At 39.0% G+C, this 22300-nt stretch overlaps 1 protein-coding gene across 1 annotated transcript; it reads left to right on the top strand.

The window, feature by feature from the left end:
• Positions 1-1528: 1528 nt before the first annotated feature.
• On the top strand, positions 1529-6927 carry LOC136247417 (probable outer membrane protein pmp6). Its single transcript, XM_066039092.1, has 2 exons — positions 1529-6065; positions 6662-6927. Exon 1 carries the CDS (start codon positions 1529-1531, stop codon positions 4532-4534), a length of 3006 nt encoding a protein of 1001 aa, XP_065895164.1. The 3' UTR covers positions 4535-6065; positions 6662-6927.
• The last annotated feature ends 15373 nt before the right edge of the window (positions 6928-22300 follow it).

Here is a 22300-nt window from a genome sequence, read left to right as displayed (position 1 = left end):
TACCAGCAAACATAATGATGTAACACTTGACTCCTTATATTGATTAACTTGCTCTTAGTATCAAATTGTAGCCAGACACTGTAGCTATATTCAGTGAAAGTTGCAAGCAATTATATGCCATTATCAAAACGTAATGAAGCTTTAAAGTTTAAAAAATCGGTCAAATTTTGTGTGTGAAAAAGGTACTGTACCTTTTTGCAAATCCGGTCATATTTTTATTATTGACTTCTGATCTAGATGGTATAACTTTATCAAAGAATTATATTAATATTATTAACTTAACCGGGTGTTCATCAACACAGGAAACACCAAGGAGTGTTCAAAATTGAAATCACTACAATGCTAAGGGTACATATTTGTTACACCATAACATATGTGCAGAGTGTTTATGTCAACACCACGACATGGGTGTGCCAGTAAACCCAACTTTCACAGTGTTCCATTTGCATACACAATCCTCTTAATGCTGAGGAGTGTTAACCAATTTGTAGATTCCTTACTTCAAGTCCTTATTAAGGATATTACAACCATACAGGTATCAACAATATATAGTTAGCAAGCACTACATTATAAAAGGAAATAGTAACTTGCCTGATTGTTATCTTTGCCATACATATATTATTCTACTCAGATATACCTTACCAAGAGAAAGAATAGAACCACTTGTATTGTACATATATGCACCCCCAGGAATGTTATACAGTGTGAGTATTTTGGCCAATTACAGAGTTCCGTTCAAAGTCAGCTTGTTGTGTTGCACATGGCTGATTTCTGTTATATCCAGGCCAGTCAACAATTTTTTATAAAATAAATGCAATGGTACATACATACATACATACAGTACTGTAGTATAATTGCTGCACAAAAATAAGTAGTTAAATACAGTATTTGAAATTTTTAATGTTCTAACATGCATTTACGGTATATACTAATATCTTGTTCTTACTCAAAATCAAGTACACCAATATAGATATATTTAAAGAAGCTATTGCACACTGCAGGAGGATTATTTTGAGGATGAGTAGTAGTATACAAATAACATCTGCTGAAAGTAATTATGTTTGCTTTGTAAAAATGTAAGCAATTAAAAAAACTAACAGTAGAATTTATGAATGCAACTAACAATGCATAGCATTACTGGTATCACTATAGTCTATCTCTGACATTGAGTGTCTTCAAGACACATTTATCTGTAACAGAGAGTTACTAATTGGGGCCATGGGACATACTGTGACAGCTGAGCATATGTAAATTAAGTCGGCCATCCTGTAATCCACAATGAAGGCACTGTGCATACTTAATCTAGTGGCTTTTGTTTCAAATCACATTTATGGCTGTAGTGTTGCATGATGTAACAACAAACAAAGAAATGTGTGGTATCACTGGTACATGAATGGCTTTAAAATGGCAAGGCTGCAGTTATTGTATGAAAACAAATCTCAATCATGCACACATACATTTAGTGGCTTCTGAAACTATAAATACAGTGGAGTTATTGTGCAGTGAAACACATTCATGATTACTTAAAATGATATCAAAGACTCCAAGCTTTGTTATAATATTGACTGTATTCTTGTGGAATATTGGAGGAGTGACCAGTGGGGCACATACTCTTGTTGATGCAGGCAGACATAGCGACCAGGATGTGCTGCCCTGTTGTTTAATATTAGTTCACAATCAATCTTATGATTCTATTGACGATTCACTCAGTAATGCCACTAGCAATTCCATAGTCAACATAAGAAGTGATGTTGTGCTGTCTTCACGTGTGTTACTTGAAGGTCTTGAAAACGTTACAATAATTGGACACGGTATCCCTACAGTAAATTGTAATGGTACTGGAGCAATCAAGTTTGTCTCATGTAAGAATGTGACTGTTGCTGATGTCAACTGGGAGAAGTGTGGTTCTAGCATTGATGAAACCTACCCAGGAATTAAGTTTTACAATTCATCTAATGTTGTAATTCAAAACTGTTCTTTCCATAATTTAACAGGGCAGGCTGTTCTAATGTCGATAGTATCAGGAAATGTGCACATTACCAATTGCAACTTCACACACAATAACAAGTATGAAGGTCATGGTGTTGCATTGCATTACTCAATTAAAGATGACTGTCATTTACTGATTGAAAAGTGCATCTTCTCTAACAATGGACCTGCCAAAAGTGTGATCTACATTGGCAGTGCAACAAAGCAATCCCACGAACATTTAAGAATAGAATATTTAAGGTTTAATGGCAATGATGGTGTACCCATTTACATTTCACAACACAGTCTACAGTTTAAAGGTGATGTAATATTTGAAAATAATGTGGCAACTAGTGGAGCAGGAATTTTGAGCAGCAAATCGATTGTTGTATTTGGAGACAAATCTAATGTCAATTTTTACAATAATTCAGTGGATGCTAATGGAGGAGCAATTTTTCTTGACAATTCCAAATTACATTTCGGAGAAAACACAGCCAAATATGGTGGTGCAATGTTCTCTTTAACTTATTCTATAATATCATTTGATGGAAATACAACAGCGACGTTTGATGGAAATAGTGCAACATATGAAGGAGCTGTGCATTCTAGTGGTTATTCTAATGTATCATTTGTTGGAAAATCAAATGTGACATTTAATAAAAACAGGGCGGAATATGGTGGGGCTTTGTATTCCATAAGTTATTCTCAAATATCATTCAATAATAGTTCAATAGTGTTGTTTACTGGTAATGATGCTAATGAGAATGGAGGAGCTGTTAATTCTTTTGAGAACAGTAGTGTCGTATTCAATGGGAATTCAGTAGTGACTTTTGCTGACAATAGAGCCAAATATGGTGGTGCAATGTTCTCTTTAACTTATTCTATAATATCATTTAATGGAAATACAACAGCGACGTTTGATGGAAATAGTGCAACATATGAAGGAGCTGTGCATTCTAGTGGTTATTCTAATGTATCATTTGTTGGAAAATCAAATGTGACATTTAAAAATAATCATGCCAGTGAGATTGGGGGAGCAATTAGCTCATTGTACAATTCTATCATATCAATGGATGAAAATTCAGTTGTGCAATTCATTCACAACAGTGCAAACTATGGAGGAGCATTCTACACTAAGAATTATTGTTATGTATCATTTCATGGGAACTCAAAGGTGACATTTAAATATAACTTTGCCATGGAAAATGGAGGGGCAGTTAACTTTCATGAAAATTGCAAAATTACATTTGATAATACCTCAGCAGTGACATTTAAAAATAATACAGCCAAGAATGGAGGAGCTGTATACATTCTTGACCAGTCATTCATTTCAGTTGATGGAAACTCAACAGTAAGGTTTGCTTACAATAGAGCTACCCTCGGAGGAGCCATGTTCTCTCTTAATTATTGTGATGTGTCATTTGAGGGAAAGTCTACAGGGATATTTAATGATAACAGGGCTGCAGAAGGGGGAGGAGTGTATTGTGAGAGTTTTTCTAATCTACTCTTTAATGGAAACACAATTGTGACGTTTAAAGGTAACGAAGCCACTGCAAATGGAGGATGCATTTATTGTTATGAGAGCTGTAGTGTCATATTCCAAGGAAACTCAATGATAGCATTTATGAGAAACAATGCTGAAAATGGTGCAGTTCTTTTCTCTTCTACATATTCTGATGTAGCTTTCAATGGTAATGTAACAGTCACATTTGAAAGTAATAAAGCCAGTAAAAATGGAGGAAGTATTAATTTAGATGACAATTCTAATGCAATATTTGATGGCAATTCAACTGTGGAATTTGGTCAGAATACAGCAGCAATGGGCGGTGCAATGTACTGCAACAGACATTCATATGTAGTAGTAGAAGGAAACACAAAAGTGGATTTTATTGCCAACAAAGCTGTTCATGGAGGAGCTCTTAATATCCAACAGTCCACTATTGAGTTTACCAGCAATTCATCTACAAGATTCATCTATAATGCAGCTAATAAAAGTGGCGGGGCAGTATATTTTAGTACTAACTTCACTGCATCATTTGATAACGAAATTGCTGTTATTTTTCACCAGAACAATGCTATTCTTCACGGTGGAGCCATTTATGGTGAACTAATAGAAAACAATCAGAGTAAAATTTCATCAAAATTTTCTGATATAAAATTTGACAATAACGCTGCACTAATAGGTGATGATGTTTATATACACATACAACCATCATGTAATGAAGCATGTTTGAATAACAGCATAGTGGGATTAAATGTAACACACAATTATCCTCCTCATCACCTAGCCTTATATAACCCAACCACCTGTGCTGATACCATCAATTTGTCAAGAAAATGTCAGAATTATTTTGTGCCTAACATAATGCTTGGTCATAACATTAAGGTCAATGCCTGTGTGCTAAGCTTTTATGATCAACCTGCTGGAGGAGTAGACTTTGTGGTAAGCAGCAGAAGTGAACAATACTTTCTTGAAGCAACAAGATTTGTGCCAATTGCCTGTCAACTATTTGAAGGAATCAGCATAATAGGTGAGAAAATTTCTAATAAGAAAATTTTTCAATGACTATTACATCATACACCAACAGTGAGTCAGAAATTTCTATCAAACTGGTAGCAGAACTGTCACCATGTTACCCTGGTTTCCTCTATGATAATGCTACACAGAAGTGTGTGTGCTACAATGATCATGACATTGTGTCTTGTTCTGGTAGTACATCTACTATCAAAAGAGGTTACTGGTTTGGTGTTATTGATAGTAGGCCAACAGTGACAATGTGTCCTAACAATTATTGTAATTTTACTTGTTGTGAAACCACTAATGGATTACATCAACTTTCACCAGTAAGAACTAACCAGTGTAATTCACACAGATCAGGAATTGCTTGTGGTAGTTGTAATGAAGGCTATACCCTCTCATTTGATTCTCCAGAATGTGTGGATGTTGACAAATGCACACCTGAGCAGACATTTTTGGTACTCATACTATCAATGATATACTGGATAGCTTTAGTTGTAGTGGTGTTCATTGTAACATACTATCAGACCGGAATTGGTTATTGGTATGCAGTATCATACTATTATAGTATGCTAGATATTTTGTTGGGTCATTACTTGTATACACCAGGAAGTTTGTTTACAACTATCAGCATTATGTCAAGCACTGCTAAAGTCACTCCACAATTCCTAGGACAGCTTTGCTTGGTGGAGAATATGAGTGGAATTGACCAACAGTTCATTCATTATGCACATCCACTAGCTGTCACAATAATAGTTGCAATAATTTGCATATTGGCGAGAATGTCTTACAGGTTTTCAACATTTGTAAGCAGAGGAAATATCCGTGTAATATGTTTTCTTTTGCTGTTATCATATACCTCTGTGGCAACAACTTCATTACTGCTATTGAGATCATTAACATTTGATAATGTGGATAAGGTTTACACTTACCTCTCACCTGACATGGAGTATTTTCAAGGTCGTCATCTAGCATATGTTGCCATAGCAGCATTATGTACCATAACAATTGTAATTGGTCTGCCACTTTTACTTGCACTTGAACCATTTCTTAACCACAAGATCAACTTCACACGGGTGAAGCCACTACTAGACCAGTTTCAAGGATGCTACAAAGACAAATACCGTTGTTTTGCAGCCTATTACATGATCTGTCGAATAGTGTTAATTTTAATAATCCTTGCTAATTCATCTAATGACAACACTAAACAAGTATTATTACTTACTGCTTGTACACTACTAGCCTTGACACAGCTGATAGTGAAACCATATAAAAATGAAATTCTTAATATCTTTGATGGAATAGTCTTACAAATAATGATCTTTGCTTCAGTAGTGTCACTCTTTGACAGTTTTGGTTCAGATGTGCTTTTAGCAGTCACTATTATTTTAGTGGTACTACCCTTAACATCATTTGTTGTAATGGAACTGATGGTGTACAAAGATAAAATCAAGAATGTTATTATGAATTATTGTCACTATCACCCTAGTAACACTAACAATGATATCAAAAATATTCCCACCATTAAAGTTATTACCATAGATGATAACATGAGAAGAAATGTTACTATATGTGAAATGTAAGCATGTACAGTACCTATGTGTATTATAATAGAACCAGGGAAGCCTTGAGGGATATGCGGGGCAGGTTCTGAGTGAGAGTACCATTGAACATAGAATGAGTGTCAGTTTTGTATCAAGTGTGTACCACTCACTTAATACATGGAAATAAGTTCAAGAATGTAGCTATGTAGCTTGGTGTACTGATGCTGATTATGAGTTTTAAAATTTTGCTTGCTAAATCCTTGCTTATGAATCCTGTTTTGTGTTTACCACCCATATATCTTTAAATGGGGGATGTGTGTATGAAGCAATCCATATACATGCATATATAAGTTACTCTCTCACTACCATAAAGTTGTGGTTGTTGAAAAGACTGGGTCACATATGTAATTTTTCTCAAATTTATTAGAGTAACTGACTGCTCTGTTAGAGTATCTCAATCTTTTTTCAATTTACAATCAGATAATCGCAAGGGGGCTCCAGCCCCCCTTGCCCCACTCCCCCACCCCCGGGTTGCTACGCCTATGTATAGGACCAGTGTATATACGTATTAACATTAATTAATGATGTACCTCTTCTCTGTGTATTTCTTACTTCACATATTCACCCCTAGATACAGTCCTAAATTTGGTGATGATGATGATGTTCGTTATCGTGAGTCATTCATGGAAGTGATGAATGAGATTGAAGACTGATCCAAAGCAGCAAATGGTTTCTCACATGTTACCCTTGTAAAACTAGACATTATAAACTGCAACAAAATTATATTACTTAAAAACCATCAATGTATGTATATTCTTGTGGAGTTCATGAAAATGAATTCCAGAAAATATTATATAAGTTGCATATCACATTATATCGTAATAATATAGTTACTTTACCCATGGTATTTTATTGCTTAGTTTGTTGTACTTTCTTCATACATGAATGAGTGATTATAATAGCAAGCTACAGCTTGATTAAGAAATAAAGAGTTGAAACAAGAGAGGTAATCTACACCTGAAGATATACTAGTGGACATTTAATCCCTATGTTAGTCTATACCAACACATGCATTGTTTGTACTGCGGTATGCCATCAAGATGAAGCGACATTGAACAGAAAAAAAATTAAGCCTGTACCCTTTAGCTGTTATCGCGTTATGCTTGCCTAATAGCATCAGTCAGGCAGTCAGTGTATATAAACTAATTTCTTTTTAAAATTGTATCAACTTATTGGAAGTGCTTCAGGTCATGCTGAAGGCACTTTTGGGCTTGGTTATACATATCCAATACTATCAAGGCATTATGAAAGTATTGGTTTTAGGGTGATATGTTGGCTAAAAAAGCCTTAACCTTCCCGGTCACATGATTGAATTGTGTGGCTTCTGTTTGTAAACATAATGTAACTAACAGCAATAATTCATATCCTAATTTGCATACAGAAGCCACACAATATGTTTGTTTACCACAAACAGCTGTTGGCATTCTATTTACACACTGGTGGACCACATAGCTGCCTGTTATTTATACAGAAGCATTCTCAGTACTTTCCTGTTTATTTATGGAACCTATCTTTCCCTTAGTCCTGGCCATATTCATTGAATCTGACTGAATATCTATTGAGTCCTTCCTCTGTGTGATAATTTCAAATGTTAGACTTTACAGGTTTTGGGGACATTGGAAACAGTGGAAATTGAAAACTGAAACTGAAAACTGAAACTGAAAAACTGAAATGGAAAAACTGAAACTGAAAACTAAAATTGGTCAAAACTTCATATTAACAGGTACCTCTTAACAAAGACCACCTCTGTAATAAGACCACCTGTATAATAAGACCGCCTCTAATAAGACCACCTCATTATAGTAGTCATGTCAAGTAGGTCCAACAAAAAGGCCATTAGGTGTACTCATGATGTAATAAAGTATCAATCAATCAGACAGTACTTAAAAGTTAAAACAACAGCTGCAGGGTTGTACATAAGGATATACTGTCTTACCATACCAAGACGTAAAGTCCATGGTCATGTCACAATGAAAATGGGGTAATTGCATGCACAATTACTCTGCTGATACTGGATTTCTCATGAATTGTGCATGATTTAAGAGTTGCATAGTTAAATTAATGATCTTGGACTTTGTGTCTTGGTAATAGTTAGACACTCGTGATAGGTGTCTTCGAGGATTTAAAAACCTGTCAATAATTACCTGCGCCTCAGTAATTACTGATGTCACCTCAAGTTTTTAAATCTTCGAGGATGTTTATTACATGTGCCTAACAATTATTAAGACACAAAGTCAAGAATCATTAATGTTGATTTTGTAACCATGCAACTCCTAAATCATGCACAATAATATTCATGAGAAATCCATTATCAAATTCAATTATGCATGCAATTGCTCCATTTTCATTTGTGACATGACCATGGACTTTAGGTCTTGGCATGATAAGATAGTATATCCTTTTGTACGACCCTGCAGCTGTCATTTCAACTTTTAAGTACTGTCTGATTGATTGATACTTTATTACATTATGAGTACACCTTAGCTATATTTTTGGACCTACTTGACATAACTACTATAATGAGGTGGTCTTATTTTAGAGGCGGTCTTATTATAGAGGTGGTCTTTGTTAAGAGGTACCTGTTAATATGAAGTTTTGACCAATTTTAGTTTTTCAGTTTCAGTTTTTCAGTTTCAGTTTTTCAGTTTCAGTTTTCAATTTCCACTGTTTCCAATGTCCCCAGGTTTTGACATGCTCCAGTGTAGGTCTAGACATGCTGACTTGCTTGACTCATGGTTCTTTTGTTCTTTTATTTAGTCAGCAATCTCTATTTTCCACATTTTTGATTTTTATTATTTTGCTCTAACCCATTTTTGGATGTAAAGGTAAAACATACAGAGTAACTTGAATAGATAATAATACATAATTTTTGTATGCTTTTACTTGCAATGTAAATGGAGATAAATAGCTAATTGAACCTACATGGACAAAAACAATTTCAGGATGGATGCTATCAGTACACCATGCACTTATAGGTCTTGGTAATGGTGAAAGGCATAGTAAGAAAGGCTATGTAGTTTTTATCGTACAGATTTCCTTGTACATCAGTATTAGTGCAAAATGGTTTTAATATATAGAAAAATTAATAGAGATCGCTGGCAAAAAAGAAAGAGTCAAACAAGTCAGCATTCTAAAACTACAATGGAGTATGTAAAACCCTTTAAAGCCTAGCTACTAATAAAATGTCACACAGCTATAGATATCACTTCTTCGGACTCAATGGATATGGTAAAGTACATACATACAATGTCTAATGGTGACATACATAAATCATACTGCAAGGCCGGAGAAGACGGTCCGGTTGGTCAGGCCTGAGCCGGACCAATAATCTGGAGTTGAACCAACTAGTTGACCAGCTCGAGCTATATATAGACGGGTTGCCTTTTTAAGGCGTGGTCGTTTTACCGTAAATTTTCCGCATACTTTCCGAATTCGCTAAGTCAAAAATGTATTACGGCTATTGGAGAAAATGAACGTTTCGGTTAACTTTAGCAAGCAAGAGTTAGCCAGCCTTCAGAACAAAAAGTATGTTATAGAGAAAGGTTCGAGCTATAACATATCCAGCGTGTAAGGTGAAGGCTGAACGAGAAGATGATTTTCTCTCAATCTCAGGTTTTTGGAAAGCGATAAAACTCGCTGAAAACATTCTTTGTAAGACTTTGCTACTACTTAGAATGATAGACTGGATGATTTTAACTCATCTTGTACCTTTGAAGAACCAAAAACGTTTGTCAAACTATTTTAAAAAATGGGTTTTTTGTTGACTTCTTGACCAACATTGTAATCATGCGTAAAACGGAAAGTCGCGTTTTCTCGCGTTACACAAGGAACACACCCTAAATAGGCAACCCGTCTATTACTCTCATTCAATCTTTGGACGATCACATCTACATGTGGCTATGTACATTTTACAGATGTTATTGAAAATGCATGACACGAGTAGTTACCTAGTTTCTCAGCCTAACTAAAGCACAGAACTACACGTATAGTACCTCCAAGTACAGCATAGCATTCGTATCGTTTTGTACAGAAATGATTGTGGGTTCTACGTACAGATTCACGTGTGCTGACAGTTGGCATTTATCACGTGTAAGGCAGGTGCCTTCTTTGATTCTAAACCAGCACACTTATATCACAATTCAATCTTCATAAAATAATCATTAGCATTCCTTGGCTTGTCTCTTTTGGCTTCTTTTACTGGGCGCGGAAGGGCTCATTACCAGAAATTTAGTACATTTTTTGGTCGTGTGCATTAGTGTAGACAACCTGTGTAAAATATTCATATAATACAATCACTTTTGAATGCGATGTTTTTAAAGCTATGCATATGTTGCAATAAATGTCTAATAATTGAAACCAACACATTCCAAAGGGTTTGAAGCCATTTAGTCCCTAACCACGATATTATCTTGCACTAACCTCAAAATTTGCTTCCACTTAGTACACTTCAAAGCCATACTGTGTATGTAGTGTCTGTGTCTGCATGGTTTAATCATGGCACATTTATACCTCATAAATTAGAGTGTTAACCACATCAAAGGGATACTCAAAATAACTGATTGTGTGCTTTAACTTTCTCAGTTAAGGAACATTGTGTGAGATATAAACTGTTTGTTTCTTATTTTTTTTCAATTTCTGTTGTAATTTACAAGTACATGTTCCTTTATAGCCTGCAGCTCGTCTATACAAAACCATTCATCCGGAAGCCACAAGTCACCGACTAAACTGATGATTGTTTCTAATGTGCATGCATGTGTGCATGTTATTGCATTTTTAAATTAATTAAGTTAATTGACTATAATGTAGTCTGTATCACAACGCGTACGCCATAAGTGTCTTGTCCTGGAGGAAGCTGGTCTATCACATCATACTTCAGTCGTTTTGCTTTGTTATTATCGCTAGCATAACTAGTCGAGCAATTTTGGTCCAAATTTACACCAGATTTAACCTTAGATGGGTAAATTCTCAAAAAATCTTCTGTGGGGGCATGCCCCCAGACCCCCCTAGACGAGAGCATGCTAAAGCATGCTCTAGGTTTTGCACTGTGTACGTGCATATATGCTCAAAACTCCTTACTTTAAAACAGCACCCATCATAGTCTGCTGATTTTATTACAAGCATTTTCTAGTTCGATGTACGTGATTTTAATATACCCTGAAAAGTAGGCTATCTCATTTGGCGCCAGTTTCAGCTAGCTACTACTTTCGTAGTTTACTTGCTGGAGAAAACAGAACACCTATAATTAGTTGGATTGAGCTTTCTAAGTAAGGTCAGTGCTGGATTTGCCTATTAATGACGAATGACGTTGGCAATACGTCATAGACTGAAGCAGTTTCTAATTTGTTGGAGCACCGCTGGACATTTATGGACGGCCTGGAACCATAAGTAGATGGCTGTATTTAGCGAAGGTTTTAGCCTACGCGTTAATAATAAGGTGAAAATGATTGGTTACATACAGATTCAACCGACTTCGTAGGGTGAGTGAGTTTATTGTATGTTAGCACATATTTATCGAATCACGTATTGTGGTTGTTGGTGGTATTAAGTATTCATCGAATTACATGTAGTAGATACTGGTAGTATCACTATTAACTATATTTTTGGCAGGTGGTCAGGTTGTTTAATCACGTGATCAGGTGCACGTGATCCCCTCTCAACGCAGGTCGGTGACGAGCACGTAGCTGCTATTGCGTTTTCGAGCCTTTGTTGTAATCTGTATGGCTCGATGTAGGATTTTTGGCCCCTGCAGCTAACTCGAGCCTATCTGGACGAGAGTTCCATAGCCCTTGCTGTGGAGAAGGATCTGACCTTTCACCTTATTCCTTGTTTATTAGGAGTAAGGGAGTATGTGATGGAATTCGTAGAACGGGGTTGGGAGTGGTGGGGCACTTTTACGCACGACGAGTTGAAGTTCGATCACACGAGCCAACAAATGGCGCCTTCTGCATCACGTGCGTAACTGGCTGGAGGCGTGCGTGATTCTTTTTTGTGCTAACCACAGTTAAGCTATTAACCTCCATTTAGCACATATTTATCGAATCACGTATTGTGGTTGTTGGTGGTATTAAGTATTCATCGAATTACATGTAGTAGATACTGGTAGTATCACTATTAACTATATTTTTGGCAGGTGGTCAGGTTGTTTAATCACGTGATCAGGTGCACGTGATCCCCTCTCAACGCAGGTCGGTGACAAGCACGTAGCTGCTATTGCGTTTTCGAGCCTTTGTTGTAATCTGTATGGCTCGATGTAGGATTTTTGGCCCCTGCAGCTAACTCGAGCCTATCTGGACGAGAGTTCCATAGCCCAAAGAAAGCCCATAATGGGGTAGCAGGGGGTTCTAAGTGGCTAGCTAGTTGGAGTAGTTTAAACCTTGATCATCTTGTTTGAGCTTGGTTTTCCTATCGCCCAGATGAGGCCTTGTCACCTTTGATAGGCACTGTTAAGCATTAGCGCCATAGGGTTTGCACGTGTGTCTGCCTATTCATGGCTACCTGGCCACCTCTATGTAAACCGTGCCAGCAGCGCAGTTTAGGAGCTGCAAATTGCTATTGGTTGTTGATACTGGCCGGTATAGAAGGAATATATTTCAAAAACGTTAAATGAGTGATGTTGTATCAGCCGGTGCCACGCCCTGGTCTGGCGAGCAATCCGTTGTCAGCGGACTACCCCAGCCGCTTCATCGATACTTAGCTGCGTGACACTACAGCCTTTGTTTGATTGAAGTTTTATGGTCATAGTTATGACTTATGCTAAGACTGCTTGCTATAGGTGTGTCACCAGCGTGGTCATTGTGCAAAGTTGGCAGTATCAGTAGCTGTAGCTATAGCTTGTTATTAATCTATAATGTACGTGTGTATGCAAGTGCGTTTTAGTGGCTGCATGGCCTGTTGGATTTTAGCACTGTAGTCATGTGATGACCTAGCTGATGTGCAGTTGCACTCTGTCCCCAGCTCGCAGTGCAGTCATAGAATATTGGCTCACCTATTTGTGCACTCTTGACACAATCATAATTGATGTGTTCCCCGTATCCGGAGAATTGAGGCACAGCCCAGTCTGATGTGTCTATGTGTCACTGATCTGATACTGCTTAGGGTAATCTCACATCTCTATTTATAGTGTAGGTATGTGTGTTAACCATGCCTGGTGTGATTTCAATAAACTAGTGCATGATACCGCAGGCATGTGGTAATGATCAGTACCTTTATTGTACAACTTTGTCTTGTTGCCTGAAGTAGTGCTACTAGATCTAGACTCACTCGGTTGCTTTGTTCGGTGGTCACCATAGCTGTTATAGTGTGCTGCTTATCTGCCACATCCTGACTAGCTGGATATAGAATATTCTAGTCTGTTTTTTTTTTTTTTTGATTGCTAGGAGTTCTAGTCAAGGTGTTCCCAGCAAGTGAGCTGTACTAGTCGCAGCTGGTCATCTTGATTATTGGTTATTGATTTAGCTGATATGTGTGTACTGTACATGTGCTACTGAACATCGCTGCCACATCTAGCTACAGCAAATAATATAGTCTGGTGCTAACGCTTAAGTTGATGACTGACTACACTGTGCTGGTCACTTAGCAGGTATAGTCATATGCTCTCGGTGTAGCTGAAGCGTGCTTAAACTGTGGCTACAGCTGCTGCAAGTCCTGCCATTTAGTGGTAGTGATTAGCTGATGTGTCACTTTACCATGCTACAAATGTAGCTGTCCTGTCATTCAGTTAAGTGCAGTAACTGATATGCTACTGTATATGCAACTGAGTAGCCATTTTGTTTACTGCCATCGATGTTGTCATGTATAGTTGATACATATCTGTAGTGAACTGTGCTATACCACTGTATAACTGTCAAATATACTGCAAATGACACTGTCAGGTGCTATCGTTATAGCTGATGCAGGAACTCGGCCTTTATGATCAGTGTGGGTGAAGAGGAGTCTTTAGAGCAAATGGTTGGACATGCTAAGTATGTAAGATTTTGCAGAGACCAAAGCCCAACCTCATGCGATTGCTATGGCCACTGTACTGCATTACTGACATAGTTGTCTCACCCACTGTGACTGATACTGAGTGATAGTGATGCAGTCAGGTGAGAAAGCTCGTAGCTGCCTTGTGCTGTTACTATCTGTAAGATCTGTCAATGGTGCAGGTACAAATAACGCAACTAATGTGTAGCCGCAATCATGATGTGGACAGGATTATCTATCCTGGCATGGCTGTTATGTCTGCAACTAATGCGTCAGGTGTTTTCAGTATGCAGTTGAAATTCCTGACACTTCTGCTGTACCTTATTTGTAGCAATCTATCTGATGTGTGGATGTAGGATCATGACAAAGCCAGATGTCACAATTGATGCAGTCAGGTGTAGCAATATACCTGATATATGTGACTGCACAGTGCTACTGATGTAGCTGTCGTGTCCACTGAAGCTGCAATTGATGTGGTGAGGGGTGTGTGGCTACACTGGTGATGTTTCTGCTACCTCCATTGTAATTGATTTAGTCTGATGCTAACAGTATAGACTGTACAGTGCTACTGGTGTAGCTGTCCTGATCCTGATGCAGTCAGGTGATGATATAGCTGATATGTAGCTGCAATATAATGACTGTAGAGTGTTGTTGACGTAGCAACTACAGCTGATGCATGCAGTATAGCTGTCGTGTAAATGTGTGATGACAAGAGGTCACGTTCACTGTGATTGATAGTCAGGTAGCTGATGTATGCATGATTGTACTGTGATACCAACATAGTTATCACATTAATTTTACTAGAATTGATGTTGCATCATTCATGTTTGAGAGCTACCAATGTAGCCCATGTTGGATGTAGCCCACGTTTACTGATGTAGCTCATGGTTGAGTGCTATCGACATAGCTCATGTTTGAGTGTTACTGGCGTAGCTCATGTGTGATTGCTACTGACATCACTCATGTTTGAGAGCTGCCAACTTACCTCATCTGAGTGCTACTGACATAGCTCATGTATGGCTGCAACTAATGTAGTTCATGTCTGGTGCAGCTCGTGTTTGAGTGCTACCAGCTTACCTCATTTGAGTGCTACAGACTTACATAGCTCATGCATGTCTGGGAGCTCCTGTCTGGGTACTATCAATATAGCTCATGTCTGAGTGTTACCAATGTAGTTTATGTTTGAGCATCAGCGATATAGCTCATGTAAGCATGTTTGAGTACTACCAACATGGCTCATGATCATGTCCACATAATGCTAATGATATAGCTCATGTTTGAGTGTTACTGACATAGCCCATGTTTGAGTGTTACATGGACGTAGATCATGTTTGAGTGCTACCAACACAGCTCATGTCTGAGTGCTACTGATGTAGCTCATGTTACCAGCTTACCTCTTTTGAGTGCTATGTACCAAGTAGCTCATGTATGAGTGCTACTAATATAGCTCATGTTTGAGTGCTACCAAACATAGCTCATGTCTGAAATTGAGTGCTACTGATGTTCGTAGCTCATGTTTGCATGCTACTGATGTAGCTCATGTTTGAGTACTGCTGATGTAGCTCATGTTTGAGTTTGAGTGCTACCAACATAGCTCATGTCTGAGTGTAGTAGCCCGTGTTACCGACTTGTATAATTACCTCTTTTGAGTGCTACTGACATAGCTCCTGTCTGAGTGCTATTGATATAGCTAATGTTTGAGTGCTACTGACTGCTCGTGTTTATGTGCTACCAAGATAGCTCATGTCTGATACTGAGTGCTACTGATGTTTGTAGCTCATGTTTGCTTGCTACTGACATAGCTCGTGTTTGAATGCTACCAGCGTACCTCTTTTGAGTGCTACTGATGTAGCTCATGTTTGAGTGCTACTCACTCTTGAGTGTTTGCAATGTAGCTCATGTTTTGAGTGCTACTGATGTAGTTCATGCTTGAGTGCTACCAATATGTTTATGGTGGAGTTCTACTGTTGTAACTCATGTTTGATTGCTACCGACATAGCTCATGTGTGAAAGCTTTTAACTTACCACATTAATTATGGGTGCTACCGATGTGTAGCTCGTGTATGGGTGCTACCGATGTAGCTCATGTCTGGGCACTACCAATGTAACTCATGCCTGAGTGCTACCGACGTATAGTAGTTTGTGTTTACGTGCTACCGACATAGCTCGTATTGTGAGATGTAGACTCATGTTTGAGTACCAACTTACCTCATTTGGGTGCTAGCAACATAGCTCATTTCTGGGTGCTATAGCCGCTCATGTCTGGCTACTAGTGATGTAGCTCATGTCTGAGTGCAACTGACAGCTCATTTTTGGGTGTTACCAACATATTGAGTGCTACCGATGTAACTCAGATTTGGGTACTACCAATGTAGCTCATGATCATGTTTGAGAACCGCTGACATGGCTCGTTTGAGTGCTATACCGTCTTAACTCATGTTTCAGTGCTGTTGACATAGCTTATGTGTGAGTGCTACCAATGTAGCTCATGTTTGAGTGCTACCGGCGTAGTTTATGCTGTGTGAGTGCTACCGACATGGCTCATGTTGTGAGATGTAGCTCATGTTTGAGTACCAACTTGAGTGCTACCAACATAGCTCATGTCTGGCTACAGCTACTGATGTAGCTCGTGTCTGGGTGCTACTGACAGCTCATGTCTGAGTGTTACTGGCATATTGAGTGCTACCAATGTCACTCAGGTTATTACCGACGTACTTCATATTAGAGTGCTACTGATGTAGTTCATATGTGACTGCTACCAATGTATTTTTCTGCAGTTGTGACTCATGTTTGAGTGCTACCGACATGTAACTGCTTTTAACTTACCACATTTGAGTGCTACCGATGTAGCTCATGTATGGGTGCTACCGACATAGCTCATGTCTGGGTATTACCAATGTAGCTTATGTCTGAGTGCTACTGATGTATAGTAGTTCAGTTTGAGTGCTACTGACATAGCACATGTTTAAGTGCTACTGACATAGCTCATACTGTGAGATGTAGCTCATGTTTCAGTACCAACTTACCTCATTAGAGTGCTACCAACATAGCTCAACTCTGGGTGCTATACGTGTCTGGCTACTAGTGATGTAGTTCATGTCTGGGTGTTACTGACATATTGAGTGCTGCTGATGTAACTCAGGTTTGGGTACTACCGACGTAGCTCATGCTACTGACATAGCTCATGTTTGCAACATAGCTAGTGTTTGACTGAGTGCTACCAATGTAGCTCATGTTTGAGTGCTACCGTTGTAGCTCACATGTGAGTGTTACCAACATGGCTCACATTGTGAGATGTAGCTGATGTTTGAGTACCAACTTACCTCATTTGAGCGCTACCAACATAGTTCATGTCTGAGTGCTACTGACAGATCGTGTCTGGGTGTTAATAACAAATTGAATGCTACTGACAGCTCGAGTCTAGGTGTTAATGACATATTGAGTGCTACTGATGTAGCTCAGGTTTGAGTACTACTGATGTAGCTCATGTTAGAGTACTATTGACATAGCTCATGTGAGAGTCCTACCGATGTAGCTCATGTGTGAGTGCTGCCCACGTAGCTGATGTTTGAGTGCTACTACCGATGTAGCTGATGTTTGAGTGCTACTACCAATTAATGTAGCTGATGTTTGAGTGCTACTGACGTAGCTGATGTTTGAGTGCTACCGACGTAGCTGATGTTTGAGTGCTACTGAAGTAGCTGATGTGAGTGCTACTGAAGTAGCTGATGTTTGAGTGCTACCGACGTAGCTGATGTTTGAGTGCTACCGACGTAGCTGGTGTTTGAGTGTTACCGATGTAGCTGATGTTTGAGTGCTACCGACGTAGCTGATGTTTGAGTGCTACCGACGTAGCTGATGTGAGTGCTACTGACGTAGCTGGTGTTTGAGTGCTACTGACGTAGCTGATGTTTGAGTGCTACTGAAGTAGCTGATGTTTGAGTGCTACTGAAGTAGCTGATGTTTGAGTGCTACTACTGACGTAGCTGATGTTTGAGTGCTACCGACGTAGCTGATGTTTGAGTGCTACTGACGTAGCTGGTGTTTGAGTGCTACCAACGTAGCTGGTGTTTGAGTGCTACCAACGTAGCTGGTGTTTGAGTGCTACCAACGTAGCTAATGTTTGAGTGCTACTGAAGTAGCTGATGTGAGTGCTACTGACGTAGCTGGTGTTTGAGTGCTACTGACGTAGTTGATGTTTGAGTGCTACTGAAGTAGCTGATGTTTGAGTGCTACTGAAGTAGCTGATGTTTGAGTGCTACCAACGTAGCTGATGATTGAGTGCTACTACTGACGTAACTGATGTTTGAGTGCTACCGACGTAGCTGATGTTTGAGTGCTACTGACGTAGCTGGTGTTTGAGTGCTACCGACGTAGCTGATGTGAGTGCTACCGACGTAGCTGATGTGAGTGCTACCGACGTAGCTGATGTTTGAGTGCTACCGACGTAGCTGATGTGAGTGCTACCGACGTAGCTGATGTTTGAGTGCTACTGATGTAGCTGATGTGAGTGCTACTGAAGTAGCTGATGTTTGAGTGCTACCGACGTAGCTGATGTGACTGCTACCGATGTAGCTGATGTTTGAGTGCTACTGATGTAGCTACCAATCCACCTGTCCCCAACTGAACCAGGCCTAGCTATCATTCCCCTTTTCCCTCCCTCCTAGGGGCTATATTTTAAAATGTGGAATCCAACCAGCTTAATTTGCGGTCAACCAATCCATAAATTCCTTTCAAAAGAAAATTCCAGCAACCTTACCCTAAAAAGGCCAGGTACCCTCTACGCCTACCTCCAGGATGTACTATATTTTACTCCCTTCCTGTGTGAAGGGAGGAGAATGAGTATAAAATCGATGACTGGTTAGTGGGGACTTCCGGTGGTAGGTGATAACTCACTCGGCGAGACGATACTGGAGCATCTACCGATACACTCAGTTGTGATCTGTGTGTGCCACCGCGGCTAGAGCACTATTGATCAAACTAGTGCCGGAAACTTTCTTGAGAATCTTCCCTGGTCACATTCTGACGGTTATCACTGTGGTTCGCAGGGTAAAAGTAGAAGTTGATACCCTATTATTCATCACGATATCATTCCGTTTGAGGTAGAGATGAAATATCATTACTCTCCGTCTCGCACTTTTACGCACGACGAGTTGAAGTTCGATCACACGAGCCAACAAATGGCGCCTTCTGCATCACGTGCGTAACTGGCTGGAGGCGTGCGTGATTCTTTTTTGTGCTAACCACAGTTAAGCTATTAACCTCCATTTAAACCCATACATTTGGGCCTACCGAACCATAGTCTGTATTGCCACATGTAGACGGACTTCAATCCTACCAAATGAGTCGTTTAACCTCTATTATACAAAATTTCATTACCTTCACTGCAGAGCGGAAATTGTACACCGCTATTTGAGATGTATTGCCAATCCAACACTGTATGTCAATTTAATTTTTAATCAGTAGGCCCATGACCTCAAATTTCTGGCATTGTGGCAGTGACAAACCAGATGACTTATTCTGCGGCAAGAAGCTGTACACCGGTACCATACATTACATGGTGGCCATCTGGATGAGATATTGAGTAGAAATCACTCCTCTTCAACTACCCACTCGTCCTGTTGAGATACTGAGCAAACTCAGTCTCGCCCACATAGCGCCATTTTCGAATACTGATTGGTCTCGTGACTGTCCACCAGTATATTTACGTGATGATCCGTTCACTTCATACAAACCAGTATAGTAGTATACTGTATTTTTGTAGCTGTGTAGCTTTTTATTGTAGCTGTGTGAATTCACTGTATAGTACTTGCATCCTAGCTAAAGGGGGCCATGCTGCATGGGTTCCCTGTGAAATTTGGGGGGAAAGTTACAAGTTGCTTGCTAGTTTACTTTAAAATTTAGCATCAATTTTAAATTTTAAGGCATTTTCAAGCCTATAAATTGTAAAAATTCTGCAGCTCCTGGGGGTTGCACCCCCAGACCCCCCTTGAACTTCTAATTGCTAGCTAGCTATAAGTAAATGAACCATACAGCAAATAACAACAACATTTCCCTACTTAGGTGGTCTCCCCAAAGTTGGCTCCGAGCGTGGCGCTTGGCCGGAATCTGGGTGGCCTGCGGATCAAGTCACGATGGGGTTGGCTTTTTTTCACCCCTTCTAGGTATTTGTCCCGTTTCACTTTAGGATATTTAGCTCAAAGATTTTCGCTTAGGCTCCTAGGCTATGGGTAAACACCTCGAACAGGCTCTGCCTTCTGTGTACACCCTCCAGTGCCTAACTGGTAAAGTAGATAATAACAAAATAATAACAAGTTTCATGCTGTGTCCCCTGTATGTCAGGTCTACAATTATAGATAGTACAGAAAGTCTGCAGAACAACAGATAGGCTTGAGCATATTTATATAGCTAGCTAGCAGTGAAATATCACTAAAATTGCATATCTGAGTGTCTAATTTTCAAAAATTTCCTGTGGGGGCATGCCCCCAGACCCCCCTAGAATGCTCGTGCTTCGCACTTCGCAGAGTGTGCAAAAACAGCTCCTCTCTCATTGGCATGTATATAGTAGCAATTTCAACATTATAGTCAATAGCCTGACCAACTCAATTTTCCCTCCTCCGGCCCTGTGATATAGCTATAAACTAGTCTACAAAATCTTGATCTTGATATATGAGCAGTAGGTATAGCTACTCAAGAACTATAGCTAAAGTGTACAGGCTTAAACGTATTTCGGGAAAGTTCAAGCCTGCATGCAAATTATTCATACAGTACACTGCTTAATAGCTGATAAAGTGCATATAACATGAAAATGGATCTAGGGGCATCCCTCCTTCAAAATTTTATTGCACTTAACTACCACCACCCAACTTTAGTACTTCAATACTGTACTACTACTACCTGTATACAATAGTATAAAGTCAAGTTTGCCACCTCTGCCTTGCAAAACTATAGAGGCATTGAAAGCAAAAGTATTCCGAGCATGAAAGTTCAAGCCTCACTGAACAAAAGTATTCACAATGCAGTAATTATGTGCAGGAAGCATTCTTGGCTGCCACAGCCATGATGTCTGCTGCAGCCAATAAAGACAGCCACAAACAATGATGTATACTGATATTTGCTGTTTTATCATAAACGTATGGTCTATTAACACACAGCAACATTGATTCGTGAGCAAACAGCTTGTACTACACTATACATATGCATATACACCAATGATACAAGGGATCACATTTGGTAAAGTGCGGCAATTGATATTATATGTAGTATTTGATAGTTTGGCTTCTGATATCTATAGTATATTGCATGAATGGCCAGCCAAATGATACACTTTTCCAACTCTTATATCATCCCTATACTTGTATAATATTTGACCTTCTTCTGAGTGCCGCTGTGCCATGCATGGTGTGTTGTGTAGCTGTGTGCATATATACACTCCTGCAAGTCAAGAGAGCATAAATCTGTCTGTGTGTATGCAGGCTGTTAATTTTCACATTTTCTCCTTCAGTTGAAGGAATGTTTATACTGACACAGGATGGCAATACAACAGCTGCTACTGAGCTATTACTATTAAGCCAAGATGAAATCAGTAAGAACCTGATGCCAATTAACTTTGGGTTTGGTTGTTAAGTTGAGTACATTTATGGCTATCACCATAGTGTAAGGCTTTCCCCTACAATGTTTGCCATTACTTATGAGCATGATTTATCAGGCTCAATGGCTCATGTAAAACAGTATTCATATCATGCCTTGTAACTTCCCTTTGGTATACATATATCCTATATATACACATTGTATCGTACATTAGGTCAACTAGCTACTATTGCATGTCATGTTCAATTCATGTCACAGCTTCTGTCACATCATGTTTGATATTATTTACTGTCATTCGGGGGCAATATTATTATCTATCTATGGTTTGACAGACAGCATTTCAACACAATGGTATATACCAGCTACTATAGAGAGTGTCCTATATACGTGAGTACATTTATGGCTATCACCATATAGTGTAAGGCTTTCCCCTACAATGTTTGCCATTACTTATGAGCATGATTTATCAGGCTCATGTAAAACAGTATTCATATCATGCCTTGTAACTTCCCTTTGGTTATATCGTATATATACACATTGTATCGTACATTAGGTCAACTAGCTACTATTGCGTATCATGTTCAATTCATGTCACAGCTTCTGTCACATCATGTTTGATAAATATTATGTACTATCATTAGGGGGCAATATTATTATC

The sequence above is a fragment of the Dysidea avara genome, chromosome 1 (assembly GCF_963678975.1).
Source record: "Dysidea avara chromosome 1, odDysAvar1.4, whole genome shotgun sequence".
Classification (NCBI taxonomy): domain Eukaryota; kingdom Metazoa; phylum Porifera; class Demospongiae; order Dictyoceratida; family Dysideidae; genus Dysidea; species Dysidea avara.
Note: the sequence above shows the minus strand (reverse complement) of the source record. Positions and strands in the feature narration are given on the sequence as shown.

Excerpts from the sequence above, each read along its gene's own strand:
- LOC136247417 (XM_066039092.1), top strand. The coding sequence starts at position 1,529 with ATGATATCAAAGACTCCAAGCTTTGTTATAATATTGACTGTATTCTTG.